The sequence below is a fragment of the Vombatus ursinus genome, unplaced genomic scaffold (assembly GCF_900497805.2).
Source record: "Vombatus ursinus unplaced genomic scaffold, bare-nosed wombat genome assembly UNPS02014832.1, whole genome shotgun sequence".
Classification (NCBI taxonomy): domain Eukaryota; kingdom Metazoa; phylum Chordata; class Mammalia; order Diprotodontia; family Vombatidae; genus Vombatus; species Vombatus ursinus.
In genome coordinates this window covers 77,215,480-77,238,011 of record NW_020954610.1, presented here as the reverse complement: position 1 = coordinate 77,238,011, position 22,532 = coordinate 77,215,480, and the positions used below count along the sequence as shown (strand labels likewise).

The 22,532-nt window shown below is 40.2% G+C and overlaps 2 protein-coding genes across 5 annotated transcripts in view; both read left to right on the top strand.

The window, feature by feature from the left end:
* Positions 1-2,473, top strand: part of LOC114025979 (coronin-2A-like) — a 159,734-nt gene extending 157,261 nt beyond the window's left edge. For both annotated transcript variants that reach the window (XM_027839530.1, XM_027839529.1), the window contains exon 12: positions 408-2,473. In XM_027839530.1, the coding sequence (XP_027695331.1) occupies positions 408-539 (132 nt within the window). In that variant the 3' untranslated portion in view covers positions 540-2,473. The remainder of the gene's footprint in view (positions 1-407) is intronic.
* Positions 2,474-8,771: 6,298 nt separating this feature from the next.
* The window catches only part of LOC114026017 (tripartite motif-containing protein 14-like), a 35,264-nt gene continuing 21,503 nt past the window's right edge, over positions 8,772-22,532 (top strand). For all 3 annotated transcript variants that reach the window (XM_027839595.1, XM_027839594.1, XM_027839596.1), the window contains exons 1-2: positions 8,772-9,130; positions 15,518-15,613. In XM_027839595.1, coding sequence (XP_027695396.1) covers positions 8,774-9,130; positions 15,518-15,613 — 453 coding nt within the window. In that variant the 5' untranslated portion in view covers positions 8,772-8,773. The remainder of the gene's footprint in view (positions 9,131-15,517; positions 15,614-22,532) is intronic.

The following is a 22,532-nucleotide window of genomic DNA, read 5'->3' as shown; positions in this document are numbered from 1 at the left end:
TACTGTCCCTACCCCTGCCCCTGTTACCATCACTTCAAGCCTTTCTACAGAGAGTGGGAGTTGGTCAGTCCACCCACTGGAAGGGAAACCAAGTATTGACCAATCCTTTTGTGGCTCAATAACTGAAGAAGTGAGATTCCTTCATTTAAGAACAGCTATGAAATAGCTATACATCATAAAAATGTCCCTTTAGATCCAAGCCATATTAACACAATGACTTAAAAAATGTAGGGGTGGAAGTGGGGGTAGAGACAGGAAATAATAAAGGATAAAGCATTTCAGTAAAAGCTAGCAATTCCCTCATACCCAGAGCTTACCTACTGTTCTGCTGATGCTTGATGCACTTACCCCTCAGTTTTTAGACTGCAACCATAATGGATCAAATTAACTCATCTGTTGTTTTCCAGCTGCTGCACATGTTCTATCGACAGCAAGAAGAAATTCGGAGACTTCGAGAGCTGGTAAACCAGAGAGAAGTTCAAGTCAAACAGCTGGAACTGGAGATTAAAAATATACACATGAGCTCAGGCACATACTGAGAGGGAGAGAAAGAAACTGTTTTCCTGACCCTCCGAACCCAGAGCAACTCCCAGACAAATATCAAAACCAAACTCCGAATCTCATAAAAATAACTACTGTTTTTATATTTTTGTGGGAAAACAAAAATTTAATTCATTGAAAAATGCCAGTGGTCAATAGTACCCAATTTTCTACTTGCCTTCTTTTCATAGAGGTTTTTGAATCAAATCATTTTAAATAATACTTTGGCCTTCAGTTCATTATCTATCTCTCTTTTAAAAAATAGTCCATAGAAGCAAAAGCAAAAAGCGCTATGGCATCTCAAGAAGAAGAATGTCTAGTAGTAGCTAAAATCACAGAGAGAGAGAGAGAGAGAGAGAGAGAGAGCTCTCAGCATACCACTATACCCAAGTAAGAGAAGGATCTCAAGGGGATTCCTTCCACTGATACCGGCCACAGCCCTTAGTAGAAAATTCCTAGGGAGTTACCTGAGGAGCATATAGCTAAATGACTTGCCCAGGATCACACAATCAGTAAGTATCAGGGATAGGACTTGACCACAGGTCTTATGGACTCCAAGCCTGGCACTCAATCTATTTTACCATATTGCCCCTATAAGGTGAACAGATAGATTTAAATAAATCTCTTTTTTTTCCCCCTGGAAATAAGAGACCTTGTCAAATGTACTCAGATTAAACTGAATAGCAAGTCAATTATAGAGATTTTTCATAGAAATTGAAGAGATTAATTCCCAGTAGATGTATGGTTCAGGTTCTAGTTCTAGTCCCAGAATGCAGATAATCAAATCCAAAAAGATAATAAAGACTATAAGTCTCCTTGGTACAATAGCCCAGCAACAGACTAAGGATTATTGGGAATAAAAGTCACTTAACCAATGGGTCAGGGATGAGTATTTACTCACTATCATTGCAGGGCTACTATTACTCTTTGAAAACCTGGCTTTATGGATCATGATGGGGACTCTATACAGTTCACCCTCACAGATATTCTATAAGCCATCGCAAAAATAGGATGTGATGGACAAGATCCAAATGAGTTATGAGCATCAAGACTGCCATGAGGCATTGCTGCTCATGTCTTTCCCACTGCTCCACTCTGAGCAATCAAGGGTATACAGTGGGTATAGAATGCCCTATCTGGTTGTATTTTAAATCTGCATGTCTCCCATATCATGAGAGGCTGGGGCTCACCGTGTCTGTCTTTTCACTAGGCCACAACTCCTTAGGCATGCTTTTCTCACCTGAGCAACACTCTATCCTGTAAATACTTTAAAATGCTGGAACTTATTTTTATACAAGCATTGTCTGCAAAATATGCCTTACTGCACTGAGGAAAAGAATGAATCATAGTTGATTATTGGGGGAGCAGAAATCCGTGATGTACTATGTTTTAAACATGTCAACTACTATCTTCTCAAGTAAAACTCATATATCAGTGACCAAAATTTCATGTTTAAAAATAGTATGTGGCTTCTCTGAGGTAGACAGAAAGTTTTTTTTTCATTTTCTTTTTTTTATGTCTAGAATAAATTATTTAAATTATTTGACAGCTAGGGAAAGGGACAGGTAATTTTTACTCAATATTTTTTTAACCAGTCTTTTTTTAATTGTATTTTTGTTTATGTATGTGACCTGATAAGACTAAAATTAGTCATATCCACAGTGCCCAACCAATTAGTAGAGTGCTCACTGATCTATGTACTTGAAACAATAATAGTTTGTTTAATGATTTACTATTCCATGAACAACAACTATTGAATCAGCACCTGAGTATAATCTTTGGAAGAATACCTCTGTATAAATATTGAGTTCTAAACATATTTCCTCCACTCCCCTTGCCCACAATCCTACTTTGAATTTGTTCAAAAACATGTGATACAGGAGATCAAATGACAAAAATTGGTTTATGCTTTATTAAACTGTGCCCCAAACTATTTGAATGATCATTTTATCATCATTTCTTAAATTCCTTATATCTTTGTAAAAGAAAAAAATAGATGTTGTGGAATTGTGCAATGAAAAACAAATGTAACAAAATAATAAATAACTGCCTAGACTTTTACTTTTTAATACGTAGTATTTTTTAAATAAATAGTATATATTCAATTTGCTTAAAGCAAAAAACCAAGAAGATTAAAGGAGTGGGATCTGCTGCGAGTTGGCCAATCTTTCATTTACAGAGATGGTGTGGCCTCTTCCTACTAGGTACTACTACACCTACTGGTATACCCATGTAAATGCATGTGGATCACCCAACAAAACCTTTAGCCTGCTGGTGGAAGCTGCCCTTGTGTATTATATGTAAGCTGCTATGTTCCATTTCTTTTTAATAGAAACAGATGTTTAAACCTGAAAAACAATTCACACTGGTAACGGAAAGTAGCATCTCTTTTGCCCTACTTTGCCTTCAAGTGAGTTGCCGTTTGGGAAAAGTCTGCCAGTTTGGTGCTGCCTGCCAAACAGAATGTCAATCTTGAGCCTCATGGAAATGAAGATTTCAGGACTCAGACTGTAGGCTTGTCATTATCTGTGTAAGGTATTTATGCCCCACATGAGTTGTTTGAATGTATAAATGCTACTTGTGGGTGACATGGACAGATACATCTGGTAGTTGACCCACCTCTGGTGGGAGGAGAGTCAAGGATCCTCCTTGCCTATGGAAGAGAACCCAGTAGCACCACAAGGCTGGGTGCTCCTTTTCCCAGCCTCTGAGAGGGATATCAGGCTAGAATTATATCTATCTGCTGCCCCCCCTCAAATATCTCCGGTCTAAGAAATACAATGTTTCATGGCTCAGAAGGAAAGCCACTTTCCTGGTCACTCTTAAGGGAGAGGATAATCCTTAGCTCACGCTTGCCAACTTAGCTTCTTCCCTCCAAACACTGGTTACACAAAGAACAAATAGAGAGCAAAACCACTTATTCAAGCAAAACAGCAACCAGAAATTGAAGATTCTCTGAAGATTAGAATAGTAGATCAGAAAAAACAACAGCAACAACACAAAAGTGAATGAATGAGCTTCTCATCTGAGAGTGAGAAAAATGTCTCAGCTCATCCTAGAGACAAGACTCTTCTCTCCAAGGAGGTCTATTCTAGCAGTCTCCAGGGAAGTAAGTTTGAAAGCACCGATATTTTGAGGAGCCAACTCCCACTACATATCTGTAGCTTCTCTCTCCTTTTATCTCTCCCAAAGAGCTTCTGGAACCACATGTGTCTCTCCCAGAAGAATATCTGGCTCCAACTCAGTAAATCCCTTACACAGTATGCAGTGAGGTAGTCAGCCTCCTTTGTCCCTCTCACAAACAACCTGCAAAAACACTTCAGGCTTAGTTGGAAACCTAGTTACATTTGCAAAAGAAATGTTCCAGGGAAACGATTTGGTAGAAGATTTTCTTGGAGAAGGCTTTTGTGAAGTAGACGGGCAATTTTCCCTGTGATTCACACTCAAGGAGAGGAATGTGGCTCAAAAGTGGTTTTCCCCCAGAATCTCTAGTAAGTTTTCATGCTTCACAGAAAGCATTGTCTTAATAGGTTTCTTACCCAAAATCTCCTTCACTGGCAGAACCATAGCTTGGAGTTATTGAGGCTGGAGCAAATGCAGTTGTGAGGAGGGTATCCTGGCAGTGGCTGTGGCCCAGAGGACTAGGGGAATAGCAGTCAGAAGACAGTCACACTAGGAGAAAGGTTACCTCTGTGGATGGCCACCTCTGCAGCTATTCCTGTAGGTGTTACAACCACAGCTACTAAAGACCCAAAAAGAAAGTTCCTCTGGGCAGCTAAGTGGTGCAGTGGGTGGAGCTCTAGCCTTGGAGTCAGGAGGACCTGAGCTCAAATCTGACCTCAGACACTTGACACTTGCTAGCTGTGTGACCCCAGGCAAGTCACTTAACCCAATTGCCTCATCAAAAAGAAAGCAAGTGCTTGCCTCAAAGTCCTTGGCATTGTCAAATAGTTGCACCTCAGAAACTGATATTGTTTTATAAATGAAAATGACATTAAAGAAGAGGTATTAATATCTGCTTTGCTGTTGCATCCTAAGGTTATTGTTGAGTCATTTCACTTGTGTCCAACTCTTCATGATCCCTTTTGGCATTTTCTTGGCAAATATTGTGGAGTGGTTTGCTATTCCCTTCTCCGGCCTATTTACCAAGGATGAAACTGAGGCAAACGAGGTTAAGTGACTTGCCCAGGATCACACAGCTAGGAAGTGTCTGAGGTCAGATTTGAACTCAGGTCTTTCTGACTCCAGGCCTGGTGCACTATCCACTGTGCAATCTAGCTGCCCCACCTCCTAAGGACCATGAGACTTTTCCATCTGACTTACAGATGAAATCTTCCATATGTATCTCCAGTTCTTAGCATGTGCTTTGCACATAACAAGCACTTGGTAAATGTTTTATTCATTCATTCATTCATTAACCTCATACATATCACTACGTTTGGCTTTAAAGAAAAAGCAAAGCCTAGGAGGAAGGCACAGCAGATCCAGTGGACTACAGAGTGAAAGGGAAAGAGGGAAACAGTTGAAGTAGAAAGGAAGCATACTACCCCCCCCATCCTTTCCCCAAAAGCATGTCCCTATCATGTCAGGTCTCTCAGGCAAAACTGCCCAGGGAAAATCACATTTGTTCAGCTCTGGGTACCACATGTTTAAAAGAAGATATTGACAAACTAAAGTATATCTAAAGGTGAATGACCAAGATCATGATGTAACTATGCCATATGTTATCCGCTAAGCAGCCTGGCATAGGGGATAGAGAGCTGGCCTTAGTGTTAAGAAAACCTGGCTGAATTCAAGTCCTGTATCTGACTCACACTGGCTCAATGACTCTAGGAAAATCATTTAACTCCTCAGTTTTTTGGAGGCAGGGCCTAGGGAATAGGGACTGCCTTTGGAATCAGGAAGACCGGAATTCAAGTACCAACTTTGATGCATACTAGCTGTGTGACAATGAGTAAATCATTTAATCTTTCAGGTCCCCCAGGCAACTGTAATACTATAAGTTACAAATGAATTGTTGATCTGTATTAATGGAGGGATTTTCCCAACCAAGAGTTCCTTATGTCAATGTAATCACAGATGCAGTACACACACACACACACACACACACACACACACACACATATCCCTACTAACATCCTACTTTAGTATCTCAGTATGAAATGAAATTGACCCTGTTCTCAAAGTCTGTGCTAGTAGGGTGCAAGCTTTTGGCAGTCTTACCAAGCTACAAAAGCTTCGAGTATGACCCCAGAAATGGACTGTGTCTTTTGAGCAAGGACCTGTCAAGCTAAATGTGTGGAGGCTCATCAATGGAAAGCTAGCTACTAAATGATGAATGTGAGTGGGGGATGGAGGGAGACAGCAACTCATGAAACTACTAACGTGAAGAAAGGCTATGATCTTCATTAGTGAAGGGATTTTTTAAATGCCGATTTTCAAAAAATATGGCTCTTTTTAAGTATTCCATTATGGTTATCATTATGATTATTCTAAAAAATAACCTGTAGGGCAGCTAGATGGTGCAGTGGATAGAGCACCAGACCCAGAATCAGGAAGACCTGAGTTCAAATGTGACCTCAGACACTTAATAGCTTTATGACCCAGAGCAAGTCACTTAACCCTGTTTGCCTCAGTTTCCTCATCTATAAAATGAACTGGAAAAGGAAATGGTAAGCCCTCCAGTATCTTTTCCAGAAGAACCTCAAATTGGGTTATGAAGAGTCAATCACAACTGAACAACAACAAAAATAACCTAGAAAGAACTTCCTCTCTCTAGGGCTGTGTTCCTTCTCCCATTCACCTGAAGACATGTGGCCAGGAGGAGTCAACATACTTCTCTCACCTAACTGCCATTTCTTATCCTTCTCTCCATCCCCATCATTCTTCAAATATCTCATCGTTTGAGATTCACTCTGTCTATATCACCCCATCTAAATCCTTATTGCCATCATTTATGGGCATCTCAGTCATTCTCCCTCATTTCTCAAGGAATTCAGTACTTGGCTGACTGTCTTCTACTGCTGCCTTCATACTGGGGGACTTCAATAAAAATGCTGATATTCTTTCAAACATCCAGGCCTCACAGTTCATCAACATCTTCAATCATCTTAACCTTCCTTTTCACCTCAGCCAACCACAAGGTCCAAATATGAAGTCCCTCCTCAGCTCCCTCTCTCTGAATTTTTGTCTTCCAAGACTTAAGACAGGTGCCAATCAGCTCTGTGGCCCTGGTTCCTGCTCCAATGGGAGAAGGGCTCTCTCCTTCCTTACCCTGCTTAGCTCTGTAGGACTGGAGTGGGGGTGGGGGACAATAGAATGAAAGCTCCTTCTAAACAAGGAAAAGTGTCTTTTTCCATCTTCCTCTCCTCAGCACTGTCAGAATCCCCATGCTAAGATCACCCCTCTCTTTTTACTCCTCTCTTTTTACTATTAGGAGACACCCCATTTTCCAGAGCTAAGGCCCAGCAAGAAAGCTGTACCCTTAGGTTGGTGTAACAACAACCTTTGGCACTCACCCTGTATATGAACTGAGTCACAGCAAAATCCCAGAATTGTTTCACACCAGCACCAGGTGATCCCTGAGTTCAGACAAGCACCTGCAAGACCCATGTTCTGGTCATGAAACCCTGCTATGAATCAAACTTGTCTCATTGTTGTTGTCATCTTTCATTGTCAGGGCTACACCTCACTTAGGAAACACTATATGTACTGAGATTTGCTCTAAAGTGGGTCTCCTACTAGAGGAGATTCCAGCACATGTGTCTAGTTTCCTTCCTCCAATGGAATAAAGAAAGCTTTTTGCTTAAGACTACTGTTAGCTCTTTGGTTTTGTTTTTATTTTATTTTGCTTCTTAGAGTTACTGTGGTTATGATAATCTAAGTGGGCTCTTTGATATTTTCAGAGTTAACTGGGGTTGTGATAATCTGTGTGAGCTCTCTGGTACAGGTGTATATGTATGTATGTGTGTGTGTGTGTGAGTTGGCAGTGGTTGCATAACTTCTGTGAATTTTTGGTCATTTGTTTTCAGAGCTTACAGCACCTAGGACAGCAGCATCTTCCTTATCCAGAGTAGATGCTAAATGAATATTTATTCAACTGAATTGGACTTGGATAGTGAGACTCCAAGCCATATAGATTTGAGGTGTGGCTTCCTCCCATCTATTTATCTGAGCTATAATAATGAGTCTTCATATACCTACAAATAGAAAACATAGCTTACTTCTTGTGGTGGCCAAGAATTGGAAATTGAGGGTATGCCTATTGACTGGGGAATAGCTGAACAAGTTGTGATATATGATTGCGACGGAATGCTATTGTGCTATAAGAAATTATGAGCAGAATGCTCTCAGAAAAACCTGGAAAGACTTACGTGAACTGATACAAAGTGAAGTGAGCAGAACTAGGAGAACGTTGTAGTAGAATAATCAACTGTGAATGACAGCTATTCTCAGCAATACAAAGATCCAAGACAATTCTGAAGGACCTATGATGAAAAATACTACCCACCTCCAGAGAAAGAACTGATGGAGTCTGAATGCAGATAGAAACATACTGGTGTGTATGTGTGTGTGTGTGTGTGTTTTTACTTTATTTTTCTTGTGGGTTTTTTTGTCTGTGTTTTCTTTCACAACATGACTAATATGGAAATATGTTTTGCATGACTGCACATGTATAACCTTTATCAAACTGCTTGCCTTCTCAACGATGGAGGAGGGAGGGTAGGAGAGAATTTGGAACTCAAATTTTTAAAAGAGGAAGGTTAAACAGTAGTTTTTACATGTAATTGGGAAAATAAAATATTAAAATTCAAAAAATAGAACTATTAGTTCTACTTTAAGAAAAAAGAGAAGGAAGGAAAGAAGGAAGAAAGAAAAAGAGAAAAGAAGGAAGGAAGGAAGGAAAGATAAGAAGGAAAGAAAAGTTTAAAGCTTAAGCAGCGTGGCAGCTAGATGGCACAATGGATAGAACACCGGCCGTGAAGTCTGGAGGACCTGAGTTCAAATCCGATCTCAGACCAAACACTTGACACTTACTAGCTGCGTGACCTTGGGCAAGTCACTTAACCCCAATTGCCTTAAAAAAAAAAATGAAGAGAAAAAAAAAGGTTAAGCAGCCTTCAAAGATCTGCAAGTCTGGCTCCTGCCTCTCTCCTCCGCCCTTTGCTCTGATATAACGAGGTTTTGCGGTTGCAAAAGTTTCGTTTCCTCGTTTTGCTCCTCCCCGGGGCAGATGGCTATGGCTGCTCCTTCGGCAGCAGCTGCGGCGGACCCGGTACCCTGGGAAATCTTCGAGGCCCGGGAAGTGAGAAATACCGCACAGCATGAGGAGCAGCGAAAGCCCGGGGGCTGTTGCGGGCGCCCAGAAGATGCAGAGGACCGAGCAGCAGCAGCCGCCGCTGAAGAGGAGGACCAGGGGCGCGCGGGGCCCGAGCTGGCGCCCATTTGGTTATGTTCAGAGCACCGCAACCGGACGGTCGAGCTGTTCTGCAGCCGCTGCAGACGCTGTGTGTGCGCCCTGTGTCCACTGGTGGGTTCGCACCGAGGCCATCCCGTGCGCTTTGTCCACGAGGAAGTGAGCTTCAAGCAGGTAAGCGGAGCTGGATGGGGCCCCGTAGGGGAAGAAGGGGGCAGACAAGTTCCCCAGAGCGGCGAGGTCACAGGTCACCAACTGCGTCTTCCCCTTTTTTCCTACTGCAAGTCTGGGAATGGAAGAAACTCCTTCCCTTTACCCCACTCTCCCCTGCCCTTTTTGGATAGCTCCAAATGGTCCTCCTGCCAAGAATATTTCTGTTGGGTGAGAAATCGAAGGTGGTGGGAAACTAGTCATTCTGTATGATGGGAAAATTCCTTCTGGCTTTGTTAAATCAGTGTGGGGCAGTGAAATCAATGCTGGTTTTGAAGTCAGGAAACTAGGATTTGAATGCAGACTCTGATACTTACTAACTGTGTGACCTTGCTCAAGCCACTTAACCCTTGTGATTCTCAGTTTCCCCTCATCTGTGAAATGGGGATAATCATACTTACACTACCTGCCTCATTGAGAGGGAAGTGCTTTGTAAACCTTCAAAAACGCTGCATAAGTGTGAGCTTAATTCATTTCAACAGGCCCTAGTGCATCAGACACAGTGCTAGGAAGACATGAAGACAAAAAAAAAAAAAAAAACAAATGAAGAAAACAGTACTTGTCCCTAAAGGACATACATTTCACAGTGAGGGCAAAAGGGAGAGAGAAAGTGAGGGATAAGTAAATACAAAATGTACATAATAAATTAAATCCAAAGAAATTTGAGGAGGAGAGTACTACAACTGGAGAGATCAGAGTGAACCCTACCCCAAATGAGCTGGGAGTTGAAGGGAAAGAAATTTGGATTCCAAAAGGCAGGGATGGGAAGGGAAAGCATTCCAAGAAATAAAGGGCACCATGTACAAAGAAAGACATGGAGGCAGGTGTAGAGACAGTTGGGTACAGGAAGCAACTCTTATTATTTCCCAATCTTTGTAAGGTTGCCAGGACACACACCAACTAAACCTGCCTGTGCCAGAGTACACCATCAACTTGTCTAAATGGTATTTAAACTCTAGGGCAGCGAAGAGATTTTTGGGACATGCTATCTTTTTTTGGAGGAGCAAGGAGGGAGTAGTAATATTTACCCCCTTCCCCCACTCCTGTCCCCAGCCTCTTGCTTGCTACAAAGATAATTTCCTACACCCAGCCTAACTCAGTAAAATGTTGTTTTGGAGGATGTTTGGAGCATCCTCCAAAGCTCTGCCCAAATCTTAAAGGCTCTATGAAGCCCTGGGCAATGACTCAGCCCTCCCCTCCCCCAATGATTTCCATCCTATTTTGGAATCTCCACTGTGTCACATAGCCCTTGGTTTATATACATAAGATCATCAATTTAGAGCTGGAATGCCCATTAGAGGTCATCTAGTCCAGCATCTTCATTTTACAGATGAGGAAACCAAGGTTAAGGGAGGGGGAATGATTTGCCCAAAGTCACTCCAAATCCACTGACTTCAAATCCATCCCCTTTCTACTATTGCATCACAATAGCAATCTTTGTGATGGCTGCTTTTTTTTCTAGATAGTCACTAACCACTCCTTTAATAATACATTATTTTTGGGGGGTGGGGTTTAAGTCTTGCTTCTTTTTTTTTCTTTTTTTTCTTTTTTTTATTAATTTTTTTGATTTATCAATAATCACTTCCATATGCTTTTGAGTTTAAAATTTTTTCTCCCCTTTCCTCCCCACCACCTTCCCCAAGATGGTGCACAATCTGACATAGGCTATGCATTTACATTCATATTAAACATATTTTCACATTAGTGATGTTGTAAGTAAAAATTAAAACCAATATGAGGAACCATCAGAAAGAGGAAACAAAACTCAACAGAAGAGAAAAAAAAATAGCAATTCGACTTCCATAGTTCCTTCTTTGGATATGGATAGCATTTTCCATCACAAGGCCTCTGGAGATGTCTTAGACCCTTGTATTGCCAGGAAGGGTTAAGTTTATCAATATTAGTCATCACACAACGTGGCTGTTATTGTGTACAACGTTCTCTTAGTTCTGCTCACTTCACTCAGACCATACAAGTCTTTCCAGATTTTTCTGAAGTCAGCCTGTTCATCGTTTCTTATAGCGCAATAGTATTCCATTACATTCATACGCCACAACTTGCTCAGCCATTCCCCAATTGATGGGCATCCTCTCAATTTCCAACTCTTTGCCACCACAAAAAGAGCTGCTATGAATATTTTTGTCCATGTAGGTCCTTTTCCCTTTTGTGTGATCTCTTTGGGATATAACCCTAGAAGTGCTTTAATAATACATTATTAAAAATACATTATGCTTGCACCTAAGAAGTTCTTAATAAATGCTGAATGATTGATTGATTGTCAGGAATCGAAATCAAAATCACTGGCTTACAGTTTGCAGACTCTTCCTTTGGGGGAGAAGGAGGGGGAGAATATCAAGACAGAGTTGTCCCTTTTCCAATTCTATCCTATCTCTCCTCTTCTCCATAGTCTTTCAGAGATCACAGACACTCAGCAATTCAGTAACCTGGGATATAGTTCTTCCATTACTTTATAAGTCAGTTCAATTCAACAAATACTTATTAAGTCCATGTAGTGCTAGGTACAGAGTTCGGTTGTTCAGTCATTTTTTCAGTCATGTACAACTCTTCATGACTTCATTTGGAGTTTTCTGGGCAAAGATACTGGAGTGGTTTGCCATTTCCTTCTCCAGCTCATTTTACAGATGAGGAAACTGAGACAAACAGGTTAAGTGACTTGCCCAGGATCACACAGCTAAGTAAGTGTCTGAGGCCAAATTTGAACTCAGGAAGATTAGTCTTCCTGATTCCAGGCCCTGCACTCTATCCACTATGCCACCTAGCTGCCCCAGACACAGGATATGTAAAAATAAAAATGAAACAATCTGCCTTCAGTGGGCTTTTATTCTACTGTTTCATGTATAGTAATTTTGCATTCCTAACTAGACTGTGAGTTGCTTGGGGGTAGGGAGTAAATATTATGCCTTATAATTCCTTGTGATCTCCACAGTTCCCAGTGTACACTCTGAAAATACGGGGTTGAGAGTGGCAGGAAGGTTGAGGGAGAGGTTTAAGGTGAACACTAGTTGGCTACAGCATATTTCTAACAATGACTTACATGCAAGAAGTAGATGAAGTGGTATTATCGAGGAAATGAAAGGCAAAGGAGAGGGAGGAGCGGTACATAGTGAAAGTGAGGGGGAAACAGCTGTACAGCAAGAATGTGGTGGTCTGGCACAAAGAGTCCTGTGTTTGGAGTAAGAGAACATGGATTCAAACCCTGACTCTACCACATGCTTCCTGTGTGACGTCAGACAACTTACTTAACCCTTCTACGCCTCACTTTCCTGGTTTGTAAAATGAGGGAATGAGACTAGATGACCTCTAATGTGCCTTCTAGCTTGAAATCTCTGATCTTATGATATTTGTGAAATCTAAAATAACCTGAAGGAAGTCCTCAAGCACAGAGAGGAACAAGGGGAGAACTTGAACAAGAATCACTTCACGGGAAAGTCTGGATGGGCTGCAATCTGCACCAGTGGAAGGAATGCCAACATCAGTAAGATCTTTTAGATTCATTGCAGTATTACAGCTTAATTTGCAATATTGAACCTATCCAGCAAGTGTCTCCCCAGTTCCTGCCAAAACTACCTGGTAATTTTTGTTGTTGTAGAATCATATTCAGTAGTGTCTGACTCTTTGTGACCCCATTTGGGGGTCCAGGTACTGGAGTGGTTTGCCATTTCCTTCTCCAGCTCATTTTACAGATGAGGAAACTGAGGGCAAACAGGGTCAAGTGACTTGCCCAGAGGCACACAGCTAGTAAGTGTCTGAGGCCGGATTTGAACTCAGGAAGATGAGCCTTCCTGACTCCAGGCCGAACTCTATCCACTGCACTACCTACCACCCTACCTGGTAATTACTTTGTATATATTTTGTATTTGCTTATATGTATACATACATACATACATATGTATACATATGTTCTTTCCCCTCGATAGAATATAAGCTCTCTGAAGGCAGGAGCTGTTTCATTTTTGTCTTTGTATTCCCAGTTCCTAGAACAATACTCAGAATATAATATGTGCTTCATAAATGCTTTTCTTATTGATTGGTTGATGTGATTTTAGAACAACAAAATCACTGAGGTGGAAGAGATCTTCTAAAATATCCCCTAAAAAATGATCAGCCTGCCTCCTCTTTGAAAACCTCCAATGATGGGAAATTCACCACCACCAAAGGCAGCCCTTTTTACTCTGGAACACCTTTCATTGTTAGGAATTGTTTACACAAAAGGTTGCTCCACATTTCATCCCTGAGAACAAAAGGAGCATTGCCTTCATACAGTTTCAAAGAAAAAATTTTTTTTTAAGTTTGAAGATTCTAAGTTTTAAATCACTACGCAATTTCTGAACTTAAGACCATGGCTTAGGGCTGGATGGAACCTTAGAGATCATCTTGTCCAAATCCCTCAATTTACAGATGAAGAAAACTGAGGCTCAAAAAAATTAATTGGTTTGCCCAAGATCACAAAGGTTGTAAACGGTCAGGGTGAGATGTAAACCCAGGTCCTCTGAAATCCACCACTGTCTACTGAACCTTACTGCCTATACTTCTGTAGTCACACATAAAGTACCCACATGTAACAGTTGCAATATTGGTTGTCATGTATATGTAAACTTTATTCCTGTGGAGCTAATTGTCTAGCACAGTATTTTAATATACAGTAGGCACTTAACAGATTTTTTTTAAATTATAAAACTTTCATTTTGGCAGAACTCAAAGCAGCATTAAATAGTAGAAAGGATACTAAATTTAAAATCAGGAGAGACATATTCAAATCCTATCTCTTATGTTTTCAAGCTTTGTGTCAATGAACTAGTCACATAATCTTTCTGAGCTCAATATACATATTTATAAATTGGAGATAACAATGCCTATATGTCCTCCAATACCTCACAGGGTTGTGATGATCATATGTGCAAAGCACCATGTAAATGTTAGTAAGTATTACAGTACAGTGCATATCATAGACCTTAAATATTTGTTGAACTAACAAATGTACAGTTCAAAATTTCACCTTTCACTGCTATATAGAAGGCGAAACCTTCCTTCTGTACCTCTCCAAAATTCTTTGCTTACACATTGCTCCTTTTGATCTAGCAGTTTATAATAATGATGATCCCAGGTATCTCAACTCATCTGAGGAATAGCAACAAAATTTCTGGGGGATAGGAGTAGGAGATTAGCTATGGAGTGGTGGCAGTTATTTTTCCCTGTATTGTACATGGATGGGTAGTGACCACTGGTCTATGTACCAGCAACTGACACTAACTACTGTTCTCTATGTGTGGCAGCTAGTATTTTACAGTGGCTACTATTATCTTTCTGGGCTACAGGATTTCTCCTAAGTCCTAAGTGGGTCTGTGAATTATAGCAATTATGAAGGTGATTGGGGATTATCCATCATATTGCTCCCCTTTAGATAAGAACAAATGCTTCATAGAGAAGATGAAAATTTAGGACATTGAAGAAGGAGATTGTATATGATAGCTGGAATGAGAGTCCTAGCAATAAGAAAGTAGAGGGTGAAATGTGTAAGAAAATATAGAATATTGTGCAAAAGAGAACTGTATAAAAGTGTCCACTTCATTTTGATTTGGCAGAGAAGAAGGAAAGAAAAGCAATCAGGCAGTGAAGATTGGTCTGAAAGCTGGCGGGGAGAGAAGAAAGAAGCTAGAGGAGAGAAACAGGATGTGGTAAAAACAATGGGCTAAGACAGGGGTGAGGAGCCTGTGGTCTTGAGGCCACATGTGGCCCTCTAGAGTCTCAAGTGCAGCCCTTTGACTGAATCCCCTTTGTTCTATTAAGTTTGGATTCAGCCAAAGGGCTGCACTTGAGAACCTAGAGGGCCACATGTGGCCTCTAGGCTGCAGGTTCCCCACCCCTGGGCTAAGATATTTTGGCAGCATTTCTCAAATTAAGAGAACAGTGGGCTGAGAGAAGGAGACTAAAGAATAGGAAGGATGAAGATATGGGGAAGGATAACCATAGAAAAGGCCAAAGTCATCTGGAAAGAACACGACCAGAGTCTTCACTAAAATTTTAGGCAGTCGGGCAGAGCGCTGACTTGGAATCAGGAAGACTTTAAATTCAAAGTCTTTCTCAGACATTTACTAGCTGTGTGACCCCAGGAAAGTTATTCAACCTCTCTAGGCTTCAGTCTGCTCATCTGTACAATGAGAGGGTTAGGCTCAGTGGTCTCTGAAATTTCTTTTACCTCGGATCCTATGATGGAATGACAGAGATAATCATAGACTCTGTCACTCAAGCAGCGCAAGCTTTGGTAAGAGGGCAGAAGAGTTCTGAAGTTTCAGGAGTGCTAATGTGGTTTTTCTCAAACATCTTACACAGAAAGACATCCAAAAGTGTTTGAAGCAGCTAGCCCTGAAGAAGAAACAGGAAGCCAGCAACATCAACAAAGTAAATAAGGCTGCTAATGAGCTTGAGGTAAGAGAAAGCCCTTTTTTTTTTTTTTTTTTTTTTACTGACTGTTGTACAGATGCTTCGAGGCAGCAACCACAGGACTTATCTTAAAGAAAGATAATATTCTTCTAGTCTGGGCACAGAAATATGGTTCCGTTTGGGCGTCAGTTTGTTTAAAACAGATCTGATGCTAAACGGTTGCCACCAAGGAGAAAAAATAATATTGTCAAAAATTCAATTTTGTCAACCCTTCCACCCCTGTTCAAACGTATGTTTGCATAGATTCTTATCCCAAGATGAAGCACTCTTTGAAGCTCACCAGATGGAAGTCAGGAAGCATAAGTAAATAACATATGGAAACTTGTATCCACCATGGTAGAAACTTGTATTACCGTGGTGCAGTGATAATTAATGTTCATAATGATAACCTAATCTACTTACTACAAGACTCTCATGTGCCTTATGAATTCTTAAATATTTAATTATGTCCTGTATTTTGTATATATTTAGGCTTGTATATTTTATTGTATCGTCATCAAAAGAGAGGCAGCATGGATGGAGACCTGGCCCGGATCCTACACCAGACATAGTGGTGTTGGATAACTCACTTAAACCCTCAATGAACTAGGCAACTCTTTATGAGAATCTAGCAGAGAAGATGCCAACCTGCATTGGTAGAGCGACTTTTCTCACCCAGGAGCTCCTCATACTACATAAATCACAGATCTAATCCCTATTCATACCCTAATCCTTAGAAAATTTTGCAATCTGTAGTATGTCATGTACTAGTATAAGAAGTAATGGCAGAAGGAAGGCAAGGGATTGGGGAGGACATTCCAAGAAATTAGGCAACATAGTAATTCAATTAGGCAACACAGTAATTCAATTTAGCCACAGTATATGTGAAAGAGACAAGCAGGAAATAAGACTAGAAAAGTTAATAGAGACTCATTGTGAAAGATCACATGGTGCAGAGTTGGAAAGGATGGAGTCAGGAAAAGCAGGGGTCCAAACCTGCCTTTTATACTTTCTAGCTGCACAATAGGCAAGCTGCCTAGTACCTATCCCATAGTATTCTTGTGAGGCTCAAATTAGATGTGTATAAAGTACATTATGAACATTAGAGAATTATATAAATGTTTATTATTCTAAAGAGCTTTTAATGTCTATCTAAGGAATTTGAATTTTGTCTGGTAGACAGTAAGAAGCTATTGAAAGGCAGCTAGGTGGTATATGGAGCACTGGGGCTTAGAATCAGGAAGGCTCATGTTCCTGGGTTCAAATCCAGCCTCAGACATTTACTAGCTTCTTGACCCTAGGCAAGGACTTATCCCTGTTTGCCTCAGTTTCCTTGTCTGTAAAATGAGGTGGAGAAGCACATGGCAAACCACTCTAGTATCTTTGCCAAGAAAATGCAAAAATGGGGTCATGAAGACTTAGACATGATTGAAACTACTCGACAACAAAAGGAGCTATTGAAGGTTTTTAAGTGAGGAGGTGACACCAGCTGACATTTCTATAGGGATAGATGTGTGTGTGTGTGTGTGTGTGTGTGTGTGTGTGTGTGTGTAGATAGAGACATGGAGACATGGAGATGGGGGAGTAGATAGGATATAGGTAGATAGTTAGATAGATAGTTAGATAGGTAGGTAGGTAGATAGGGTCTGAACCTGTGATTTCATTGACATAGTGATTTCCTGCCTCTTTTTACTAATGCAAGATACTCTATCTAGGCCTGAGCTTCCTCATTATAAAATGAGGAGATTAGATTAGATGGTATCTGAGGTTCCTTCTGACTCCAGATCTGTGATCCTTGATCTCCAAAGTTCTTTCCAGCTCTAACAATTTGTGAGACTGCAAGATAACATTTGACTTGGAAGAGGGAAATGCAATTTTAAGAGTTCACAAATGAAGTCTTTCTCATATATACATCAAAATTAAGAAGCTATTACAATATAGTCCAAGAGAGAGGTGATAAGGGCCTAGATCAAGCCCTTGGCAGGACGTGAGAGAGATGTAAAAGATAGAAAGGGACTTGATGCCTAATTGGGGGGGAGGGGGAAGATGAAGAAGACGGAAGAATCAAAGATGACTCATTTCAAACCTATCGAATTAAAAAGATGCCAATACAACAAAAATGCTTCAGGAATTTGGTGAGGAGGAGCAAGTTTTTTTTGAGTTATTGCTATCTTTTGTTTTTATATTACCTAAATTTTCTGTCGTGTTTTCCACCTCACCTCTCCCAGAGAGCCATTCCATATAATAAAGACATTTTAAAAAAAAGAAAAGAAAAAACAATTAGCAAACTGATCATGCATCAGAGACAAAAAGAACCACAGCTGACAAATGCAGAGAGTATGGAGGCTACACATAAAAGATTTGGACTCAATTACCTAATAAGAAAGTCTATTCTTCTGTAAGGCCTCTCTGGGGAATCAAATGACCTGAAGAAAGGAGAAAAGATGTGAGTCCAGGAGAGCAGGGATGGGAGGGAAGGAGAGAAGAGAACATGTAACATGTAGCCTCAAAGATGGCAACTGACAGAGGTAGTCATGGAGACTAAAGAAGAGGGAAAGAGAAATTACCAAATCAAAGCTTTGTGGACAAAAAGGAGTTTCTGACAATGCTTTCTAGAGGAGCAGGTCCTAGACAATGCAAAATCCTTTGTTTTTCATAATTTTTATTTTCAGTTCCCAATTCTCTCCTTCCCTCTGCCCCCTTCCCTAGCCATCAAGAAGGCAAGAAGTTTGATTCCCGTGATACTCACAAAGTCTTGAAAAACACATTTTCACATTAGCAGTGTTGAAAAAAAAGCAAGAAAAAGTGAAAAAATATGCTTCAGTCTGTACTCAGAGTTCATCAGTTCTCTCTCTGGAGGTGGAGAGCATTTTTCATTTTTAGTCCTCTGAAACTATCATGGATCATTGTATTGAACAGAGTAGATAAGTCTCTCACAGTCGATTATCACTACAATATTGCTGTTACTCTGTACAATGTTCTCCTAATTCATCTCACTTCACTTTGCATCAGCTCATATAAATCTTCCCAGGTTTTTCTGAAGCCATTCTCTTTGTCATTTCTTACAGCACAATAGTATTACACCACAATCATATACCACAACTTGTTCAGACATTCCCCAGTTGATGAACATCCCCTCATTTCCAATTCTTTGCCACTAAAAAAAGAGCTGCCAAAATATTTTTGTATATAAGTTCTCTTCCCTTTTCTTTGATCTCTTTGGGATGTAGACTTAGTAGTGGTATTGCTGGGTCAAAGGGTATGAACAGTTTTATAGCCCTTTGGGCATAGCTCTAAGTTGTTCTTCAGAATGTTTGGATCAGTTCACAATAATGAAGAATTCTTGAACCAAGGCTTATATGTAAAAGAGAAGAAATTCCAGGAAGATATCAAATTTCTGGGCCAAATAGAGGAGCTCTAGAACAAAGAGGAAAGAGCAGGGAGAGACAGATCCATGATACAGAGGAGCAAACACACCCTTTACTAGTATTGTGAGTTATAAGTATATTGTGCAGATCAAGGTGATAAGGGGTCAGTGTTCTGCCCCTCCCTCCACCCTCAGTGCTTTCCCCTCAACTTTAGGATGCTACTATAAGTCTATGGGAATATATGGATGCTTCGGAAAGAAGAGTGCCAATTAGAAAAGGAAGTCAAGTTGTTTTGATTATTCATGGATTTATCTGTAAGTACTTTGTGTTTTAGATAGAAGATATGTATATATATATATAATTATAGATATATATATATCCAGTTAAATAAAGCTCATTCTTTATATGAATTATTATAAGATGCTGCATTTATATGGAAGTTAGGGACTCTTTAACCTTTTCTTTAGAAACCTACACACAAAGAAACCTACACATATTCTGATGTTTCCTGGGTGAGAACAAAACAAGTCAAGTTCTGATGTTTGTAAAGGAGACCCTAGGTGTGGGGCACAAGCCAAATAGAGTGATTTGTGAAGTACTCCAGGGTTGAATCTAATCCATATAAACCCAGTGCTTGAGAAGTGAGGTATGTATTATAATAAGATCATAAATTAAGAGCCAGTCTGCCTCACCTATGTCTTGCCACTGTACTCTGATGACCCTGAAGGAGAGAATGAGACTGGTGACTTTGCACAGCCTTGCCTCATTTAAATCCAGTTCACTTGCAAGTCAAGACATCACCCTCCTGATGTTGTTGGTCCTTTTCAAGAGCAAAGGACAAGGGGCAGGTAGGTGGCACAGTGGATAGAGCTCTGGCCTTGGAATCAGGAGGACCTGAGTTCAAATTTGGCCTCAGACACTTGACTATATGACCTTGGCCAAGTCACTTAATCCAATTGCCTCACCAAAAAAAAAAGAAAGGATGAACAATAACAGATTAAGGACAGGAAGGAACTTGAGGTCATAACCTTCTAATTTTACAGATGAGGAAACTGAAGTCCAGAAAAAATAAGTAATTTGTCCAAGCTTACATAGGTAGAAAATGGCAAAGCTGGGGTTCAAATATAGGTCCTGGGATTCCAGATCCAATATTTTTTCCACCACACCACACTACCCTCATTCCAAAGTTCTGGAAACATTTGTGAGTGTGATTCTGAGACGCTATCTTGGAGAACATAAGAGGTGTTAACAGCCCTAGAGGTGAATAGAAGTCCCAGTTTTCAAAAAGAAAATGAAGGTCAATTCCAGAGACTATAGATCAATGAGCTTGATATCAATTCTTAGCAAAGTTCTATTATCAAGAGGATGGTTTACAAGCTCTTGTAAACAGTGACACCCTAGAAGTCAGCTTTCTTTCTGCCTCCATTGAGAGATGTTACTCATCAGGCAAGTGATGGGAGGTAGGACCGTGTGGACAGTATAGCAAAAAGGACCAAGTCAAAGGCTATTGAAATCAATTAACCTGGCCCTTTGAACCTGCTCTGCAAATCTTCCTGTTGACTATCAAAGACTTAGCTCCTGGACTTGCTGCTTTGTGAATAAACTCTCTGCTAGCCTCTCCCAAAGTTCCTCTGGCCTTTGGATAGTTTCTATTGATTTAAGGCTCCATGTGTTAATAAGTATATTGCTTTTATTATTCGATACTGAGAACAGATTGTAGACTTAACTAACCCCTCATGGAGGGTAACTCAAGTAACTGAGTCACCTGCCTGGCTGCCCCCATAACTATTCCTGACATGAAGGAGAAATAGCAGGGGCAGGACCCAAGCATGGATTCATAAAGAAAGTGCCAAACCACCCTTCTTTTTTTTTTTTGATGAGGTACTACCAATCAATGAAATGACACAGATGTGCTGTTACTTGGATTTTTTTTTAAAAAAAGAATCTGGTAAGGGGCAGTTAGATGACGTAGTGGATAGAGCACTGGCCCTGGAGTCAAGAGAACCTTAGTTCAAATCCTGACTCAGACACATAACATTTACTAGCTGTGTGACTCTGGGCAAGTCACTTAACCCCAATCACCTCACAAAGAAAAAAAGGAATTTTATAGTCTATTATAATATCTTTATGGAAAAGCCAGAGAAATGTGGGCTGTATGAGGTTATACTTGGATGGATTTAAAGCTTGTAGAATGGTTGTATTCAAAGAATATTGATTAATGAATTAATTTCAATCTCTATGGAGGTTTTAACAATAGCCTTAATACTCTAACCTCCACTCTGTTCTCTTCAACATTTCTATCAGTAACTGAGATAAATAATAATCAGAAGTGTTATGTATAAAGGTTTAATATTTGCAAAGTACTTTATATAAATTTGTCTCTTGTTAGTACTACAGTGGAAAAAGCACTGGCTCCAGAGTCAGAGGGCCTGTATTCAAATCCCACCTCTGATGCTTATTATTGACTATGGATAGAGAACTGGCTTTAACATCAGGAAAACCTGGGTTCAAGTCCTGCCTGTGATACATATTGTCTCTGTGACTCCAGAAAGTTACCTAAGCTCTCAGTGTTCTAGGCAACTCTCTAAGACTGGAGGTTTCAGAGGAGGCGCTGACCTTCATTAATAAAAAGAGCTTTTTCACCTGGGAGCTCACTCATACCAATGAAATCACACATTCAGTCCCTATCCCTATATAATGACATAGGTGCCATATCTATTTAATTTGCAGATGACATGAAACTAGGAGACTGAAATGATCGATGACAGAGTTAGGGTCCAAAAAGACATGCACAAAACAGAATATTGAACTGAATTCTAAATCTGATCCTTCCACAAATCTATGATCTCCTAGTTGTGGGTGCTTCCTCATCAATGCCAATCATAATCCATCCATATCTTCTTATCCCATGTGATTCTTGTTCATGTCTTTCTTTTTTATTGTTTTTTTAAATTTTGTTATTCATCTTGAATCTAAATACAAAATGATGAAAGAAAAAAAAAGAACATTTCCATGCACATAGCAGAACATAAGAGAGGATTCAATAGGGCCAAGGATTATGCTACACAGCAATTAGCTTGATTTTGATGGCCTCCCTTTCATGGGGGGGGGGGGCAGAGGAGGGAAAGTCCACTTACCTTTTCTGAATTGGAAGATAGATTTCTATCAGAGAGGACTTCTTTTTAAGAACCACCAGCAATTAAGAGTCTGAATCTCTTGCACTAGGAAGCCCTCTTCCCTAGGAATGGATCTGGACAACCTCAAGGCAAACAAGTATAGGCATTAAAACTTTCTTCTATTATTCATTCATTCATGTATTCTTTTATTCAATGAGGATTTTTTGAACACCTATAGTCATAGCACCAACGTTGATACTAAGGAAGTATACACAAGAAATGAGGGGGAAAATTTACAATCCTTATCTTCTAGAAGTACATGATGTAGTTGAAGAAAGAAGACAAGCCTTTCATCCATTCATTTGACAAACACATATTAACTGCCTAGTATGCACTGTGCATTGCATTAACCACTGATAGGAACTGGGGGACATGGAGAAG